Genomic DNA, 20,162 nt, shown 5'->3' with positions numbered 1-20,162 from the left:
TTGCCCATCGAAGAAGTCCAAGAAGGGATCCTCAAAAGGATCGGAAGGTGAGGCATTAGCCTCTCAGTTCGAAATGGATTTTACCCTCATCGCATGCATGGTTTCATCGATGATGGGTTGTGGTTGGTTTCTTGACAGTGGAGCCTCATTCCACATGACCGGCGATAAGAGTTTGTTCAGTACCTTGGAGGAGAAAGACCTCCAGATGCACATCAAGATGGGTAATGATGAACGGTATAATGTTTCAGGAGTGGGCATGGTTGTTTTTCAGAGGGAGCATGGAGCTCCAATTACCTTAACAAATGTGAAGTATGTGCCTGGATTGAAGAAGAACTTGGTATCAATCGCGATGTTGGAGGACAAAGGCTACGATGTTGTCTTCAGTGAGGGAAAGGTTTTCCTTAGACACATCACCACGAGATAGGTGAAGCAAATCGGTTCACGGGTACAGAACTTGTATGCTCTTGAGGTTCAAGATGCATGCAAAGACTTGAGGAGCAAGGCAACTGTTAGAGACTTGGTGGTTGAGAGGGAGAGTACATTACCCCTCAACATGTAGCGCTAGAAGAAGTCTCAGACAATTGTGGAGGAGCCACAATTAGTGAAGCAACTTCAGGAGGTTGTGGGGCAGCCACAACTGGAGATGCTGAGAGGAGACTGAGTGGAGGCATCCACTCATGCAGAGACCTCCAATAGGGGGAAATTTCGAGCCAAGTCAGTAGAGGGATCACATGCAGCCATGCATCCAGTTGTGAGGTGAGGCGATGTGAAGTGATAGTCCCAAGAAGGCTGAAATAGGGGCAGGATCCTTGAAGTACCCAACCTCTTTGATTAGACCTTGCTACGGGAGCACCGACGAGGAGTAGCAGGACTGGCTGAGTGGGTAGAGATAGATGCAGATGGAGCAACAGAGGGAGCTTCAGCATCAGAGGGTGTTTCTAGCCCAACAGGGAGGTCAGTTGGGAGATCAGTTACTTACTTCTCAGTAACTGAGTTGCAGCATTGGGAAACATGATGCAACATGATGAGAGGAGGTGCAATGCGGATGCAGTGCTGGGAGATAGGACCAGCAACAGCACGGATGCAGCAGGAGGAATTAGTGGGATTGATGCAGTCAGATATCAAAGTTACAGAGGCTAGAGAAGTCAGATACTGAAGAGCGCAGAGGTGTAGGGTTTTTAGTCAACAGAGGCAATATCAGTCAGAGACTTTGATGACATATGCATCATACTGATTCAGGTTGGATATTTTTTGTTTCTGGAGTTGCTGGAGCAACAACACTTGAGAGAAGTGTTGCATGCAGAACATTCCAAAGGTTCAGGATCGGGTTAGAGTTGAATTCCTTTCTTGTTGAGAGGGAGTGTTGAAAATAGCAACAAGAAATGCTAAAAATATAAACGCTAAAAATAGCATTGCTATAAATAGCATTTCAGGATATACTCCAACTTTTTTGGAAATAGCAAAAAATAGAAATGCTAAAAATAGCATTTCGAGATATATTCCAATTTTGATTTGTCCTTGAATCAAAATTGAGAATTAAAATTCGAATTTAGTCTCACTAGCTATTTGAAAAATAATTAATTAATTCATCTTGAGTTAACTAGTTGGAGAAATTCAAACATGAAGTCTTTGTGAAGACATGCAACAGTTATCCCCTTGATTGAGGAAGTTATCCCTTAATTAAGGAGATAAGGATGAGTTGTAATTAATTAGCTCAGTTAACTGAGTTAAGTCCAATTAAATTAGTTCCAAATAGTTGGAGGAATTAATTGTGAGTTCATTCAGTTAATGCATGCAACTAGTGTTCTCCAGATAACTGAATATTCTCTCATAAATAACCAATGCATGTCAGTTTACAGAAAGACCCTGTTGAGATTAAAGACAGGGACATTATACTATCAGTTGGAGGAATTTTCCTATAAAGGAAACTCATCCATGCAGAAGGAATTAACTCCTTCAGGATTGCACAATTATTTCAGAGGTCAATGTTGTGTGTGAGGTGAGAATTACACAGGTTGCAGCTGGAGGACCCAGGAGAAACTACGCAAGGAAATAGGAGGCTTGGAGGATTGAAGGAAGGCATATGTGTTGTCTATTCTGTGTATGAGTAGTAGTGAGGGATTTTACTAAGAGCTGGATAGCTTGTGAGCTAAATCTTTGTGTAATCCTGAGATATTTCCACTTGTATGATAATACAAATAGCGGGGTTTTTAGCTGAGGCTTTCCCCAGAGTATTCTTTTGTGTTTCATGTGTGATTGAATCTTCTTCTCTGTTATATGTGTTCTATTTGATCTTGCTCAAAATTGATTAAGCTTCCGCAAGTTTGATTGTAGAAGTAGATTAAGTATTTTTCTTTAGTACATTGCACAATCAGTTTAATCTACAGTTTCTCTACAAGATGTGTAGACAACAGAATTTCTACACCTCTTTGGTCGGCACAACTACTCATCACTGTGTTGCATATCTTTTCCAAACTGAAACTTGCTTCTCCTTTTGTTTGGAGGGGATGGTTGGTGGAATGAAGAGAACACATTGGTTGGACAAACTCTGACTCAAAATACAGTGGATGACCCTGTGGAACAACCTCTTCACCATTCTCTAATTTCTTTGGAACTTCTACGTGGTACCTTCTTTCTACTTCTCTGTATAATATAACCATACCACCTATTGTTGTTGGAATAGTGGCATAATATAGATCCATCTGAATAGATCCACCCAAATTGGTTGCAAAAATGCTGGACAAAAGCATTCCCCACATATCTGGCGCATCAATCACTTCTATAACCATGGTGATGATTCTATATGGGTAATCAGCCAAGGATACCTGTAGATCTCCTCCAAATTTGAGGCCATTCTGACGGTGGAGTTGTGAGAAAATCCAAGCCCTAGCTCCGAGATCAAACTTTGCCCTATCATCCCCAAGGCTAGTACCTCATAAGATCAATTCAACACCTTTAAGTGAAAATTATTTATTTTATCCATTCCCCCACCTTGTCTAGGATAAGAACATTATTAGTTGCCATAATATTTCCTCCTACCCTAGACTTGGTCCACTTGGTCCCGTGTGGTCCCATTCCTTTGAAACGACAATTCTTCAACAACCATCCGGGATACCAATTTCAATAAGGATTTTAGGGATTGGGAAATTCTTTCATGAATCATATCCCCTAAACTTGACCCTCAAATCCTCTCATTCCTCTCCTAGAAGTCATTGTACCTTGCTTAGAAAGCAAGCAAGCTCTATCCTTCAACCTCTTTTGGAAAGGAATCATTTGGGTCACTCCATATCCACTTATTGATTTATCATTCATTGGTGACTCCATAATATACCGGGTTGTTGAAAAATTAGAAAGGCAGTAAATATTTTATCGATCTTGATAATTACTTGTGATGTTTCTTATTATTACGATTCTTTATATCTTCTTTCTTTAGTTCATCAAGCAATTACCAAAAGCAGCAACACATAAAACAATGAACATAAGACGTAGGCACATGCTAGGGAAAAACCCCCCTCGAGGGGAAAACCCAGTCAAAGTAATTCTTCCTTTCAATAGTATTCTTTGAGACTCTTCACCCTAGACCAAGACAAGACCTTCCCTCCACACCAAGTCAACCTCCAGAAGATTGACCTCTTCCCAGCAACTTTGACTATGCCGCAACTTGCAGTAAGCTAACAACTTCTGGTAGCAATCCAACTGAAGACTTCAATCTCCCAATCCAGAGCATGAAACAAAGAGAGACCACCAAAATTTCGATTTTTCTTGACTCCTTAGACTCCCTTAAACTCACATTCACTTCGGCTTCTTGGCAACAGACTTTCCCAACTTCCTACTTCACACTTTTGCCCAGCAAACAGGTTTTCACACTTCTGCCTAGTAGAGAGAGAATGAGAAGTGATGCTACAAATGAATTTGATGTGCTTCATTTTATGGTATTCTTATGGGGTCGAATGGGTCCTTAAGCCGACTTGATCTTCTCTTAGGCCGACATGGTGTGGAGGTTACATAATTCATATTTGACTCAATACTTAACCTTTTTACATGATTCAAAAGCCCAAGAAGGGTCTCTTTAAATGTAAAATAATTCTATAGACTCAAAATAAATTATAGAAGTCCTCAATGGGGACTTTGACCTAAAATATGGTGACCCAAGCATGAAACCCATGCTTTAATAAGTCACAATAATAATAAAATAATTCTTTTCTTTATTCTTTTGAAAAGTACATTACATGATGACTCAAGTACATTACTGAAGACCGAACATAGTTACTTTTTCCAACGCTCCCTCTTAACTAGGGAGGTATTCATAATGTATATATACAATGGAAGTTCTCAAACTATATGAACCGTGAAGAACTTTAGGCACCGTAATGCCATGGACTAGATTCTTGACCAGGGCAATCTATCTAGGTGGGACCAAGGTGGACTCAAGATTTCAGCCCCTTTAGGTACCATCAAGCTTACTTTCTAACCACCAACCCAAAAATCCAAGTGTGTATCCAAAACAGAGCTCAATAATCAACACCACCTTTCCAACTTCAGGGACTCAGACATCAACACAAAGTGTCAGCCAGATGTCTCCCCAGGCAATGCTTCACTTGCAAAGCCTCAACACCCCTTGACCCAGCTGATCAAGAATGACCAATCTCTCGCAATCAAACTGATTGGTAACCAACATTCTATCAAATCCTTTAAGAGATTCACCTGTACAAACACAACCCCAATCAATAATATACTTTCACATGTACATAATCAAATACAAAACTCCAAGGTCTTACAGACAACAGATGTTGCTTCTCAACTTTCCATAGTAGGACTATCAATCGAATCTTTGACAGACGATTCCTCAATCATATTTCCTACTTTACATGCAGCAACATATCCTCCGAAATTCATTCTTCAATTGATACCAAGCTATGCCCTCCCTCTCAACCAGGAAGCACCTCTTTATCCAGACTCCCTCTTAATCTTAGGGAGATCTCTTCTATTCATGCTTCCTCCAGGAGACCAGCTTCTTCTTTTTGACATCGGAGAATATTTCGTGGCTTCCAACCATTTCATCAGAGTTATAATCATCCCCATCATGCTTATCACATCTTCACCAAGTTGAAGATTGTGTACCAACACAACTTGCTTGTCACATCAAGCATCTTCACCAAGTTGAAGATTATGTACTTGCACAACTTTAATAGAAAGTACAACCAAAACTATAGAAGCATGATGTTAGCCATATCAAAATCATGGAAGCATTTCAAATTTATTCATAACAGATACCCAAACTCAATTACAAACAAGAGACCTATACTCTTCAACATCTTGCTAGGGACTTTGTTATACACCCTAGACAATTTCATAACAACATTCATTCCATCTAAGGTTTTAATATGTATTCCAAAGGTATGACATACCTTACTACAACATATAGAAAACCCTAGAAACCATTTACACACATATAGATCTTCAAAGTATCAAACAACCTTTCAAAACATATATGTTAGACTTCTCACTAGGGATTCATACAAATCCTAGATTTCATACAAAAGAATCAATCAAAGTCAATCACAACTTAGTCATTAACCTGACTAGCTTCCACTAGGGTTAGTTCCAAACCCCTAGATTTTCAATCAACCATAAATCAGTCACTATCATGACCAACTACCACTAGGGTTAGTTCACAAACCCTATATTTCTGAGCAATCATCAAACTCAACCAAAAATTCAAATTTCAACAATCTCTTCACAAATCTCAAATTATCATATAGGTAACATTCATCAGAGATTTCTACTTCAACTAAGGTTTAACTCCAAAACCCTAGAATTCAAAAATTCACCAATCTTTATACAAATCTCAAATCATTATATTCCAGAGATTTTACTTTGACTAAGATTAATTCCAAAACCCTAGAATTCCACAATCTCAACAATCATTAAATGCATAGATCTTAGATTGTTACATTTCACACTAGACAATGCCACTACTAGGATTTAACTGTAAAACCCTAGATTTTCATATTCAACAATCACTTAATAGATTTCAGATTGTTATATCACACATATTAACTTCACTAGGGTTTAGCTACAACACCCTATATTTCCATATATCATCATCCTAGAATCTTAGACAAGGACTTCCATTAAATTCTAGAACAAGGACTTCCATTAGGTCCTAAGACTTATGACCATCAATAACTAAGTCAACACATATCTAGGAATTCATAAGAATATCATATGTCCAACATCATTAATACATCTTGACTTAGACCAATCTGGGAACTCAACCAAAGGACATATCTACATATGCCTAGATTTCATCATCATGCAAATATATATCATGTGTTAGTCAAACCCAACTTCACAACAATATCAAATAAGAGTTAGACACACAATCATTTTGATTACACTTAGGATTTGATCAAACAAACACACACATACCACGAAAAACATTTTTAAGACAATATAAGGGCCTTGCTCACACATTCCACCAAACCCCAATGAGTTAGGGTTCCAATGTAGAAATATAGAAAACCCAACATTACCAAAACTTCAAAGGTTCGGGATTTTAGACCTCGTCATTCAATCCTAACAAGTTTAGGATTTCTCGATCACCAAAATCCCAAACATGACATCATCAATAAAAACTTCAAATAACATTTCACAACATCCCTAAGCAGCTTAGGATTTCAAACATTCACATTAGCATACCCTTCAGTTAGGGTTTTCCAGAACCTGTCTAGGGTTCTACACAGTGAATCAAGAATATGAGTGGGGTGGGTAGATTTATCAAGAGATGAATCACCCAAACAAGAATCACTAAGATTCAATACAGCTAATCATAACAATGTTAGTAATAGATCATCAAATGAATAATCCTTTCAATCAATGTATTCAAAGCATACCTTTGAATCTTAACTAACCTTGTCTTGAGAGATCCTCCTTCTTCCGAATGATTTTCTGATCAAGACAACAGAGGGAGAAAGGTGATTATTATTTAATATAATAAAAACTAAATGAGTACATTAACCCAAAACTAAAAATACATGAGATAGTTATCTTTAAGAGTTGTTGGGAGCTCCCTCCAAAGCTTGAGGGAAACCTACAAACTTAAAGCAATACAAAAATGTATTTTCCGAAAATATGTTAAAAACCTATAAATTCTAAAACATATAAAACAAGTTATGTAAAGCAAATGACTTAATAGTGTAAGTCCCTAATGTCGAATTCTTCAGGCTTGACTTTCTTTGAGTCTCCTTCTTCGGCAAAGTTGGCTTGATCTCTTCCTCTCTTCTTATACCTTGGATTCTCGGGGAAATCACTCTTGTAGTGACCTTTCTTATGACATTCATAGTATTCTATCTTAGACATGTCAACTTTCTTCCTTCATCCCTTCGATCTCTTTCCTTTATCATGAAAAACATAAGCATTTGATACTTCTTCAGGATTGGCAACCATTGAGATCCTTAATTCTTCTTGACTACATGCGGTCCATAATTCTTCAAAGGTGGGGGCTACCTTGCAACTATTGAGACCTGAAGAAAATGCACCCCAAGAGGATGGAAATCTTAATATAGTAGTGATCACCAATTCTTTGTCTGAAACAATCTCATCGATGGCCAAGAGATCATCCCTAAGTCTAGCTATCTTCACAAAGAAGTTTGCCACAATATCTTCTTTTGTCCTCTTTGTATTCCTCATCTCATTCTTTAAACTTGCTACTTGACCAATGTTCTTAATAGTGAACAGCTTTGACAAGGCTTCATACATCTCCTGAGCATGATCGATGTTAGCTATGAATGGGACAAGATTGTCTTTTATCCCTTCCATCATCAGAGTCATAGCCACCAATTCTAAATCCTTGAACTTTGCTTTGTCGGCATCACTGGATTCTTCTGTAGGCTTCTTTACATTTCCTTTTACCAAATCTAGTACCTTACTCTTTTCAAAGATTAGGTCAATCCTCTTCTTCCAGGATCTCAAGTTAGATTCTCCTTCAAGCTTGTTCTCACCCTTGATAAAGTTAGAAATCTTCCTTGAATATGAGAGAATCCTTCCCTGAGATAGTGCCTATGAATGGATCTTCCTTTTTCTTCCTTCTTCATCGAAGCTCTGATACCATGTTGGAAAATTAGAAAGGCAGTAAATATTTTCTCGATCTTGTTAATTACTTGTGATGTTTTTTATTATTACGATTCTTTATATCTTCTTTCTTTAGTTCATCAAGCAATTACCAAAAGCAGCAGCACATAAAACAATGAACACAAGATGTAGGCACATGCCAGGGCAAAACCCCCCTCGAGGGGAAGACCCAGTCAAAGTAATTCTTCCTTTCAATAGTATTCATTGAGACTCTTCACCCTAGACCAATACAAGACCTTCCCTCCACACCAAGTCAGCCTCCAGAAGATTGACCTCTTGCCAGCAACTTTGACTATGGAGCAACTTGCAGTAGCTAACAGCTTCCGGCAGCAGTCCAACTTGGAATACTTTGATATCCCAATCCAGAGCATGAAACAAAGAGAGACCACCACCAAACTTTCGATTTTCCTTGACTCCTTAGACTCCCCCAAACTCGCATACACTTCAACTTCCCGGTAACAGACTTTCCCAGCTTCCTACTTCGCACTTCTGCCCAACAAACAGATTTTCTCACTTTTGCCCAGTAGAGAGAGAATGAGAAGTGATGCTACAAATGAATTCGATGTGCTTCCTTTTATAGGATTTTTGTGGGGTCGAATGGGTCCTTAGGCCGAATTGATCTTCTGTTAGGCTGACATGGTGTGGAGGTTACATAATTCATATTTGACTCAATACTTAACATGATTCAAAAGCCCAAGAAGGGTCTATTTAAATGTACAATAATTCTATAGACTCAGAATAAATCCTAGAAGTCCTCAATGGGGACTTTGACCTAAAAAATGGTGACCCAAGCATGAAACCCATGCTTTAATAAGTCACAATAATAATAATAAAAGTTCTTTTCTTTATTATTTTGACAAGTACATTACATGATGACTCAAGTACATTATTGAAGACCGAACATAGTTACTTTTTCCAACACGGGTCTCCTCCCATCGATGAAAGTCCATAAATAGAAGGGAGCCTTACCTGAGGTGATAGTGGGCTAAGTCTCCATTTGTTGCCCTTGGTCTAGCATTTGCCCTTTAGGGATCCCCTTTAGGTCCCTTGCTAGTTTGAGTGGTAATAATATCCATAACAAGAAATAACAGTGATAACAAAAGAAAATACCAGCATGCAACACAAAATTTTAACCCATGCATAAACGACAATGTAAAACACCAAAAACTGCGCCAAGCTAAGCCATTTTATTAATAGAACAAGATGGAGTACAAATATATGGAGATAGATGAACATGGGCTTGCTACAGCAAGCAAGGTAAAAACCTAAGTGAAGATGGAGGTACCCATGTGCTGAAAATGGCTTTGTTGCAAGGATTGTGCCCAACCATAAATAACCGTTGCAACTACTGGGAATGAGTTGTTGATTTAGCCCTCCAAACTGCTCAGAAAATCCAGTGAAATTAGCCAGAGCCTCTACACCTCAAACCCACAAAAACCCAACAAGTAATTGGCTTACTTCCATCTTGTTCAGAAAGCCCCAAAAATGCACACTCCTTTCTCTACCTAGTGTATGCACAACTAAAGGAAGAATTTTGCTTTCAAGCCCCAAATCCCCTCTAAAAATCTCTCTAAAGCCCCTCTGCAAATTCCTTGGCAATACCTTCAAATCCTAGCAAGTATCTCTCCTCAAATCCCACAGCGCTACACCATGTGCAGGCCCAGCCAATGACCCTCTGCGCACTACAAAAAAGCAACAGAAAACCCTCTCCAAACTCCCTTTGCTTCAAACCTGCAAATCACCCAAAAAATCTGGCAAGTATCAAGGCAATCACTCCTCCAAAATCCCAGAAACCAATATGCCTTGTAGCTATTTCTCCCAAGAATGCATGCACCTTCTTCTGCGCCCAATCTACTCCAAATGATGGCCGAATGCACTTGTAAATCTCCTCGGAACGGCCCCGAGATGTAGCAATCGACTCCCCTAGGGTGGCACTCGAAGTCCACCGAAAATGGAGGTGAGATTCTCGCCTGGAAATCTCTTGTGCTGAACAGCACGATGTTGACTTAGCTCAGCAGCTCAAGCAAACAAGGGTTCAATTCAGAGTTTGGCAAAAATCCCAAAATGAGGTCTTCCACCTCTATTTATCCTTGTTGCCACTCCTCTCTCCATGTGGGCTCCACAAATCAAACTCCCTTCTCTCTTCCTTCCCACAAGTACGAGTTCTCCTAAGGGGTGTGAATTCCTTCTTGGAGTGGCCCCTACATTCCAATAACCTTTTAATTTTCCTTCTTTTCTTATTTTTGGAGCCTTCTTTTATCAAAATGTCAAGTGGGGTCCTCCTAACCCACTTTTTCCTAAGTCAAACATGTCAAAATGTGAAAATTGTGCAAAAATGTATTTTTTAGCAAAACTTGCAAAGTGGGGACATCACACTCTCTCCTGTACAAGCTTTAGACGATGAGCTCTACACGTTGTATAAGTGAGAGAAATTCGGCCCTGGAGATTTCCTCAATCTCCGCCCTTCAAAATGCCAACAAACTCCTGCTACAACCAAGGGAAAAACTCTCTCCAAAGCCCATAATCTCTAAACCACAACTACTGCTCCAAAATATGTACCACAAACTCCTCTTGCACCCAAGAAATGCGCATAACTGATCTAATCTCCTACAATAAGCTCAAGGGAAGCCCTGAATTGGACTCCCAAACTTCCTCACTAGGGAGAAACTCGAAGTTCTTCGAAATGAGGGTGTAACGTCCGCTCAAAATCCCTGTGGTAAACAACACTTTTCTTGTTCTGCTAAACAGCCCCAAGAGAAGATGAAAGGTGAAATGAAATATTCAAAAGATAATCCACAAAATGAGTCCATCCTCCTTTTATAATTTTTTCTCATGCTTCTAGACTCATTTTTAGTATTATTTTATTGGTGGGGGCCATTTTCCACTAAGTTACTTTTGCTGCCATTTTAATAAAATAATAATTTGCCGCTATTCTCCAACAAAATAATACTAGCCACCTTTCTCCAAAAATATTTGCCCCTTTTTAATTAATATTACTAAAATTGGTCAAAATTCCTTAGTGACTCCCGTGCTTACAAAATTGGAAATATTACAGAATCTCATCATGAACATAAAAAGGGTTGTTGGAGATAATAAAAAGTACTTAGATAGTAAGATTAAGCATGCTTTATGGGAAGACTATATTACTGGATAAGTTACAGTGACAAATAAAATAAGTACAAATATGATAAGCTGATCGAACCATTGGTTGCCAAACTGACTTTTCTCCCATCAAACATAAACATCATACATATATTTTGGCAATCCTCCTTGTACATATTAAATTAGTCTCTTATGGTAGGAGCATCTAATATGCATATGCATCAATCCTAAATCCTGTGAGAAATATGCATATCCATGTGGATGGGCATTCATATTCTATCCAACAATCTAAGAAATAAGCAAACAAATGAATGTATGCATATGTATTTATTTTTTGTTTCTTTGTTAAGGTCTATGAGAGAGAGAAACGGAAATAAGCAAACAAATGAATGTATGCATATGTATTTATTTTTTGTTTCTTTGTTAAGGTCTATGAGAGAGAGAAACAGAAAGAAAGAACTTTACAGGTATGTAAGGGATGCAGTCTTTTGGGAAGGAAGTTTCCCTGATAAACTGTTATCTCCAAGCAACCTGCAATTATTGCAATGTAAGTTATCCCACAGGCGATTTAACTTGTGACCTGCCATATATTAGGTTTGATAGAATTTTCAGAGAAAAACATTGCAGTTCACATAATTGTGAGAATGTTTTTGATTGGAATAAATATTATTTGGTCCAGTAATACACTTACAAAATTGTCAGAGTGCTCAAATTTTGGAGTGAATCTGGAATTCCTCCTGTAAAATTATTAAAGCTCAAGTCCCTATCACAATAATATGTTCACGTAAGTAGGCATGCAAGAATAAGACTTTATAAAAGTAGTCAACCTAAGGACCGTATATTATAAACTAGATTATGATAATTTTCAAAATTCAAACTTCCATCCACCTATGCTCTAGATAAGAAGGCTATCTTTCCTTGCTGTAGAAATACCACACTCAGTTCATGTAATGCTTTCCATATTCACTGAAAGAAAATGAAATACTGAAAGTTCAAAAAGAAAATGTTTAAAAGTGATATATAGAAAACATTAAGCGGTAGGACATTCCTGCAATACACACTATTATATTAGCTTCCATTCCCGAAACATAACCTGTATCTTATTGTACAAGAAAAAGAATGATGCTTAACCAGATACAGTATCAGCATTCAGCGTCCAATTAGAAGCATGCTCAAGCTTGGTTCAGACAAGAAAATCAAAGTAACAGATGTGAAGAGGAGAAATTTTTTCCGGTTGATTCAAAATAAGCTTATTTTCAGATTATGTTTAGACATTGGAATTATATCTTAGTTTATATTGATTTCATAAAATCTGGAAAAATAGTAAGGAATTGACCATGATCAACTGAATATTAACAGAGTGATCATTGAAAGACAATCTATAATTCTTTCAAGTAAAATATCCCCCTCCCCTTATAACAATTAGGCTAATGTGCCCAGATTTAGCATTACAAGGATCCATTAGCACAATTCAATTTGCTCAATTTTCAGCGCAGCAGATGGAATTTAAAGTCATCCAAGACCTCCACCTAACTCGAACTATTGTGTGCACTGGTGTGCATCCACAAGGGCAAGCACAAACACACATGTTACTAGCAAGAATTGAATCTCAGTAGGCTTTATACTAGCTACCCAATCCACTGACTAGGCAACCCACACTTGACTAAAGGTATAAACAATTGTAAAAACACTTATTAAGTCAATATATTTATATTTCTATGATTTGTGTAATAAATGCTATAAATCCATTTGCATATTTTTTTATTGGTCAGTGGCTGGTTATTAATAGTTTACAAGTCATGTCAGCAAGATCAAAAGTATATGATTGTACCTACTCTCAACAATTAATCCTATAGCTTTGAAAATAGGTGCATTATATGTGATAACTTGCACCACATTTTCTAGCCCTACTTGTTCAATAACAGCAACTAAAATTTCAGCAATTGAGGATGCTAGCGTCACCCATACTGATTTTGCTTCTTTGATCCTTTAATATTTGAGCATCATCTTGCTCTCTCTTAAATGTAGCCCTCACTTATGGATTTTTAGTATGTGCACAAACTTCAATACCCTTTATATCTTCATGCAAAAAGTGAGCCTTCACTCTTGTGTAACAGCCCTTGAAGGTCCTATCAATTTTACATAAATTACACCTCCATTCCCAAGTACCACCAACACTCATTTTCTTGACTTTGGTAACATACTTCCAAAGAGGATATCATTCTTTCTTCCTGATTGCTTGAGAAGCTCTAGGGGCACTCGAAACACCACTTTGAGAAGCTATGAATGCTGCAAAAGCAGAAAATAAATCCATTCACCCAAAAACTACTGCCCATGCCCTTCTTCTTGCTATAAATGCACCAAAATTTGCTCCCAATGCTCCAAAACACAATTGGAATGCTTGCTATTGCTGTAGGAAGCTCCTCTTGCTGAAGAATGTGTGAGAAATAAGTGAATGAAGTGTTTTTTTATAGAAAGGAAGAGACTTTTAGGGTTCCTAGAGAATTCTAATTTTATTATTTTCTAGAGAACTCTAATTTAATTTTTTTAAATGAAATTAGCTTAGGAGTGAATTAGTTTTAATGAAAATGATAAATTTAATGTTTTTGGGCCATAAAAGGTCCCCATTCCCTTCTTGGACACTTGAGCAAGCCCACACAAGTCATTGAACGCGTCAAAATGCCATGGAAATAGCCCCAAAACACCACCATCTATACCACACGACATTTCAAAATTGTGAAACATCTTATAGTGCAATCGACAACATTTCAAGGGCATTTTAGTATTTCAACACATTTAGGTACTGGTATGCCTACTGGGGTGATGTTTCTTGCAACATACATCTTATTTTTTCATACTAGCCTTACTACCAAATTTTATAACTAACAAAAGATGGATCTACCTCAATGGTTAGCAAAAATGTTATGATCCAATTAATTTTCTAGGTATGAGGGGTTTTCCCCATGATATAGTTGGGTCACATGATAGACCCAATTTTCATGGATATTGGGAATCAATAGAAAACCACCTTTCCACATTTATCAAATATTGTAAGAAAAATGACTTCCTCCACGAGGATTTCATGATGAATTTGGAAGGATCTACGATGATTTGGTACGAAAGCCTTGGAAAAGGCATGTTTACATATTTTATAGAATTCCTGGAAGCATTTGGTGCAAGATGGGATTATGATTTAGGAAGTTGGCTTCCCCTTGTCTGAGAAATAGAAAGGCTATATATTTCATGAAAATTTCAAAAAGCATTAGAGAAAGTTTGAGGTTAAAAATGGGCCTCAAAACAAAAAGGTACAACATAAATCAAATTTATAAGAACGAATAGGATTCAATATGATGATGTCAACCATGGGGGATGATTCACCATTTTTGGAGTAGTAAAAAAATAAAAAACTATTTTTTCAATTTGTATTTTCAACTTATATCCCTATGATTTTACTCAAATTTTGAGCGGGAGCACTCGTTGGATGCCGAATTTAATTTTTCATCCATGGAGTACCCATGTTGCATAATTTAGATGAACCCTACTACATGAAAAATGTGAAATACATGAAAAATCACATTTTTTTCATGTATTTCACATTTTTCATGTAGTAGGGTCCATCGAAAGTATGCAACATGGGTACTCCATGGATGCAAAATTAAATTCCACATCCAATGAGTGCTCTCGCTCGAAATTCGAATAAAATCATAGGGAGATAAGTTGAAAATACAAGTTGAAAAAATAGTTTTTTCTTTTTCCCTCCATAGATTAATGAGGTAATCTAATCTTATTTTATTATTTCCACTATTATTTTATAGTATTACTTAGGAGACCCATTTTAGACCTCAAAATTTCTCTAATGAAGGCCTTGGTCATTTACCTTCAAGTCAAGACGTCATTGAAGAAGAAGAAGAAGAAGATTTCCATGAAGAGGTTCATCCTTCTCCTTCATACTATGAGCCAACGAGCGATGACATGTGGGTTTCCTATTTGAAGTCTTAAAGAATTCATTAACAAAGAAGATCTTGAGACTGTGGAATTAAATGTGTCATTTCAAGAAGAAAATAATGGTAAAGAGTCTTGTCACGCCTCATGTCAATAGGGGTACATACAAAAACTTTTGGAGTATTTATCACCACCATTGTAAGCCCAAGGTCACAGGTCAAAGCACTGTAACAACCATGGGAGGTTTTGTATTAGGTATACCAACTTGTGTCTTGTTCTTGTTTTCTTTATTTTGTCATCTATTCAGAGCATGGTTGGTCCCCTATAGATCATTTTGGGTTTCTCTTGTCCTGTATAGAATTGGAGGGCCTTAGGTGAGTCTACTTGAGGACTCATGGTTTTATGAGATCTTTCTTTTGTAGAGGTGATCACCATTGTATGGGCCATTCTAGCCTGCATCAAGGTGCACCTATGTCTTACCACATAGTTAGAGTCTATAGAGTTTGTAGATGACCTTGGATTTGGTGTAATATCTCTCTGACAACTCTCATGCATGAGAGTCTCATATTCACAACTTTCACAGTTCCCAAGGTAGTTCATGGTTTCCAATGCGAAGTGGTTTCCAAGGTAAAAAAGTCAACTTGGTCTCAGATTGTTTAGTTTGATGAGAGGAATCCATTCCATGTCGAACTTTTCCAATCAAAGGTGGTTGTGGCTAGTTATAACTTGATCAAACTTGGTCAACAGGATTCCAGGTGGAAGAAAAAGGGTAGCACTGGGAAGAATGATGCAATGCATTGCATAAAAAATGATCACCAAAATGAGAGGAACAATACCCAAGTGTCAATTCACAAGATTCCTTAAGGCATTATGGAACTAGCAGAGGTGGAAGATGGCATGGGAGAACAGGTGATGACATGGCAAAGCTAGGAAATATTTGAATATTTTGAGAGAGACCTAGTTTATATCATGGCCATTTTAGCCAAACCCAAGTGCTAGAAATACCAAATTGTCCAAGGCATTGAAGATCCAATGAATAGGTGACCAAGTCGAATAAGTAAAGGGAAAAAGTCAATCTAGATGTTGGAGAAGTCAACTAGCCGTTGGGTGGTCTAACTAGCCGTTGGAGACTTCATGGACCAAGAAGTTGACTAATAGACCAAGAAAGTAGTCATTAAAAGACAAATTATTCCTTCAGATGACGAAGTTGAACCTCCCAGTGAAATCATACATCTCAAAGGACCAATTTGAATTTCTTCAAAGGCAAGTAAGTGGAATGTTGAGCAACAAAGGTGTACTATTTTCCTTCTTTGACTGTATCAGTCCATGAGCGAAGGGATTTTTGGACTAAATTAGGAAATTGAAGCCAAGATGACCCATTAATGGGAAAATAAAAAATTGTAACGAAATATTTATGAAAATTTACTATGTCTCCAACTTGTGGATGACTAGTAAAAATAATTATTTGAGGAGTCCAACTAGCCATTATCTAGTTAGTATCTAGCCATTAAAAATGTTCTATAAAATGCTATCCTCCCTCTTGTAATAGTTGTTGTTGTCATATGAGATTGGTGCCATCAAATGATAAAGAGCTTCATTTTCCCAACCCTTGTTCATCTTTTTTGTTCATTGTGTGCAATGGATTTTCCTTACATTTCTTTTCTTGATTAAATGTATCACATGGATATAATCTAGTATTCAATTTTAATAAGTAAAATTGCACAAATTTAATTGGTTGAGCCACCAAGGGGCTACAAGTTAGGTGGAGAGGGAAAACTAGGGGACACCCCCTACTTTGTTCACTTGTTTTGTAGTTGGATTGCTTTGAACAATTGAGCCATTCCAAAGGGGAGATTTAATTTGGGGAAAGTTCATATTCATCGTTCACTCGGATTGCTTTGAACAATTGAGCCATTCCAAAGGGAAGATTTAATTTGGGGAAAGTTCATATTCATCGTTCACTCAACTTGATGACCGAAGAATGCCACAAGAAGGGGTCGCTCCAGGTTTAGTTTGAAAGTTAAAGAGGGTGCTATGTCAATAGTGGGAGCGAATTCTCTTTCAAGAGACCAAATTCACTCCCTTGATCATATACAAAATCGACTTAAGAAAATGTAAGTTTCACATCCCAGCAAGCTGAGGTAATCTTGGTATAATGTATAACCTGCAACCACTCTTATTTACAAAATATTTTTTTTTTTACTTTTTAGCATTAGATTAGGACTTAATTACTTGCTGGTTTTTAACTGATTTTATCTTATTAGCAAATTAAAACCTTGGAGAACTCGAGTTTATTGTTAGATCTAATCTAAGGAGAGTTACATGGTTTTACTAGAAATATTTTACACTTGTATCTAGTTGAAATCTTGCAAATCTCAACTTGTTTATTGGATGTACCTTCTGAAACATGCAACAAAAATCAAAGGCTTCACATTCCCAAACAGGTGAGTACCTTTATGAAGTCTTATTTCAGGACTCTTATGCTTGCTGATTTTACATTTTTTAGAGTCAAATATTTAAGTTTCCAGCCATAAATAAATCACATATTAAATTTGGAAATTATTTAGGCACTTGGCCTAGAGGGATATACTCCCAATCAACCGAAAAGGAAATTTCCATTGTTGTAAATTGACTTTATTTGTTGTTACAATCCAATGAGAGGCCTCACAAGCCTTATGTTTAATCCTTAAACTGTCCCATCCATAGAAAAATCATCTAGGAGTGGTGTGTAACTCATATAGTGGCTGATTTGGGCTCAACAAGTTGTTGTCGTTGTGATTTTATGCAGACTTTATAGTCTGATATAACAGGACAGCAAGTTGTTTTGATGCATAAGTCCTAAACCAATAGTCCAACAAGAAAAAGAATAATATATTTGGTTAGGATAGTTTCAGAACACCAGAATCAACTGGTCACACAATGTACATTCTAGTATTTGATGTCATTTAACCTGTTGTTTAGTTTTTTGTTGCACACTTGTAGCCAGAAAGAGCTAGACAGTCTCAGAAATTAACACTTCCACCTCACTTTGACCCCATCTAAGGCATTGGTCTTGCTTTGAGTTGATTGGGGTTTCAACTAGGACTCCTCTCCTAACTATTTAGTACATTGTTGGGTCTAAAGAGCAGGGTTTTGGGCCGAGGTGACACTAGGTCAATAAACTTTGTGTGTCCATCTAGCAAGTTCATCAAGACCCTAGCAACCCTGCTAATTGGATTGGTAACAAGTCCCATCCTATTGAGGATGAAAAAGTTATGGTAGATACAAACCAGGATATTTTTGACCGTGCAAATAAAAAAGATGAAGAAATTAATGAATCTTCTAGTTTTCCCATCAAGAGTGAACAAATAATTAAAGAACAAGGATACAAGAAGAACCTTGATGTTAGAATCATTCATGAAACCACCCACCCTCGTCCAGATGAAAACACATGTTTAACAAATTTCCTTCCTTTCCAAGAAATTGAATTGCATGACACATTTCCTAGCGTTTTGGAAAAGGAAGATTTAGTAAACACAACCTAATATTGAAGAAGGTGGGGAACATAAAGAACCTGAGTCTAATGATGCATTCATTAAGGTTGATAGATATAGATGGGACTTGTTACTCACCAAAACATGCGTAACCTATAGAAGAATTTTTTTTCCTAGCTAGCTAACGGCCATTAGGAAAATTATGAGGTAAAAAATGGGCGTCAAAACAAAAAATGTACTAACAAAATTAACTTTAAAAGAACCAATAGGATTGAAGAAGATGATGTCATTCCCAGGGGTAAATATTTTGGAGGGAAAAGAAGAAAACTACTTTTTTTAATTGTACTTTTTAGCTTATCTCCTTATATATTTACTCAAATGTCAAGTGTAGACACTCATTGGATGCAAAATTAAATTCCAAATCCAAAGAGTAACCACCCTGCACACTTTTGAGTAGACCAACATGGAACAAAATTGAAAATACATGAAGAAAACGTGTTGACAATTTGAAAATACATGAAAAAAACATATTCAACACATTTTTTCTTTTATTTTCAATTTTTTTCCATGTGGGTCTACTCAAAAGTAATTAGGGTGGATACTCATTGGATGTGGAATTCAATTTTGCATCCAACGGGTGTCTACACTTGACATTTGAGTAAAACTATAAGGAGATAAACCAAAAATACAATAAAAAGAGTAGTTTTTTTTTCTTTTCTTTAAAAAGCATAACTCTTATTTTATTATTTTAACTATTAATTTACTATTTTCCTTAGGAGGCCCATTTTACACCTCAAATCTACCCTCATGTATATTGATAAACACATGAAATTGTGTCATAGTCCTTCCACATATTGCTCTAGTCAGATTTATTTCTCCAATTAGGCATTACTTCTTGAAGGAAGGTGGGTGATCCATCGGTAGGTAATTTAACCATTTTGTAATCATGTTCTTTTAATTGATGTTTTGGGGCATACAAATATGAATGAAGGGATGATATGGTTGATTGAATGAGATTGACTATATTCTTGTTCCCTCATTTCACTTGGGACATTAGTCTTTGACTCCAGTCCAGTGGGACCTCCTCTGAGGTCTTAGGGTTATAGGAAGGACACTATTGGGGATGCTCTAACTAAAGTAGTGTGACCATGATATTCACCACTTTTTGTTATTCCCTCTATTCCATATCCATTCTTGAGACTATGGCCATTGGTCATTAGGCATTGGTACTTTCTCATCCCTATCCTTGAGTCTGAGTTGGAAAAGTTTTCCCTGGAGGTTGATGCAACTAAAATAAATATAAAAGAAAAAGAAAGCTAAAATGAAATAAAATGATAAAATGCAAAAGGTGGTTGGGACAAAAATTAGTGCGTGGGAAAAAGCCTAGCATGAGCTTTACCCACCGCATTAGCCATCACGCAGTTCCTAAAACACTTGATGCTCCATCCACTTGTATTGTCCCAACCCTGACATAAAATAAACTGCTACATCACTAAAGGGTAATAAATGCTA

General features: G+C 37.1%; 1 protein-coding gene across 5 annotated transcripts in view; it reads right to left on the bottom strand.

Annotated features, from left to right (window-relative positions):
- The window catches only part of LOC149227135 (putative LRR receptor-like serine/threonine-protein kinase At1g56130), a 330,293-nt gene that overhangs the window by 85,119 nt on the left and 225,012 nt on the right, over positions 1 to 20,162 (bottom strand). For 4 of the 5 annotated variants that reach the window (XM_089377695.1, XM_089377699.1, XM_089377696.1 and 1 more), the window contains 2 exons: positions 11,927 to 11,998; positions 11,701 to 11,766 (listed from right to left, as the gene is read on the bottom strand). The exons of the other annotated variant lie outside the window; for it this stretch is intronic. In XM_089377695.1, coding sequence (XP_089233821.1) covers positions 11,701 to 11,766; positions 11,927 to 11,998 — 138 coding nt within the window. The remainder of the gene's footprint in view (positions 1 to 11,700; positions 11,767 to 11,926; positions 11,999 to 20,162) is intronic. 5 annotated transcript variants of the gene reach the window in all.

Source organism: Pinus tabuliformis, chromosome J (genome assembly GCF_031772625.1).
Source record: "Pinus tabuliformis cultivar Carrire ecotype Pingquan chromosome J, CPIR1, whole genome shotgun sequence".
NCBI lineage: Eukaryota > Viridiplantae > Streptophyta > Pinopsida > Pinales > Pinaceae > Pinus > Pinus tabuliformis.
Note: the sequence above shows the minus strand (reverse complement) of the source record. Positions and strands in the feature narration are given on the sequence as shown.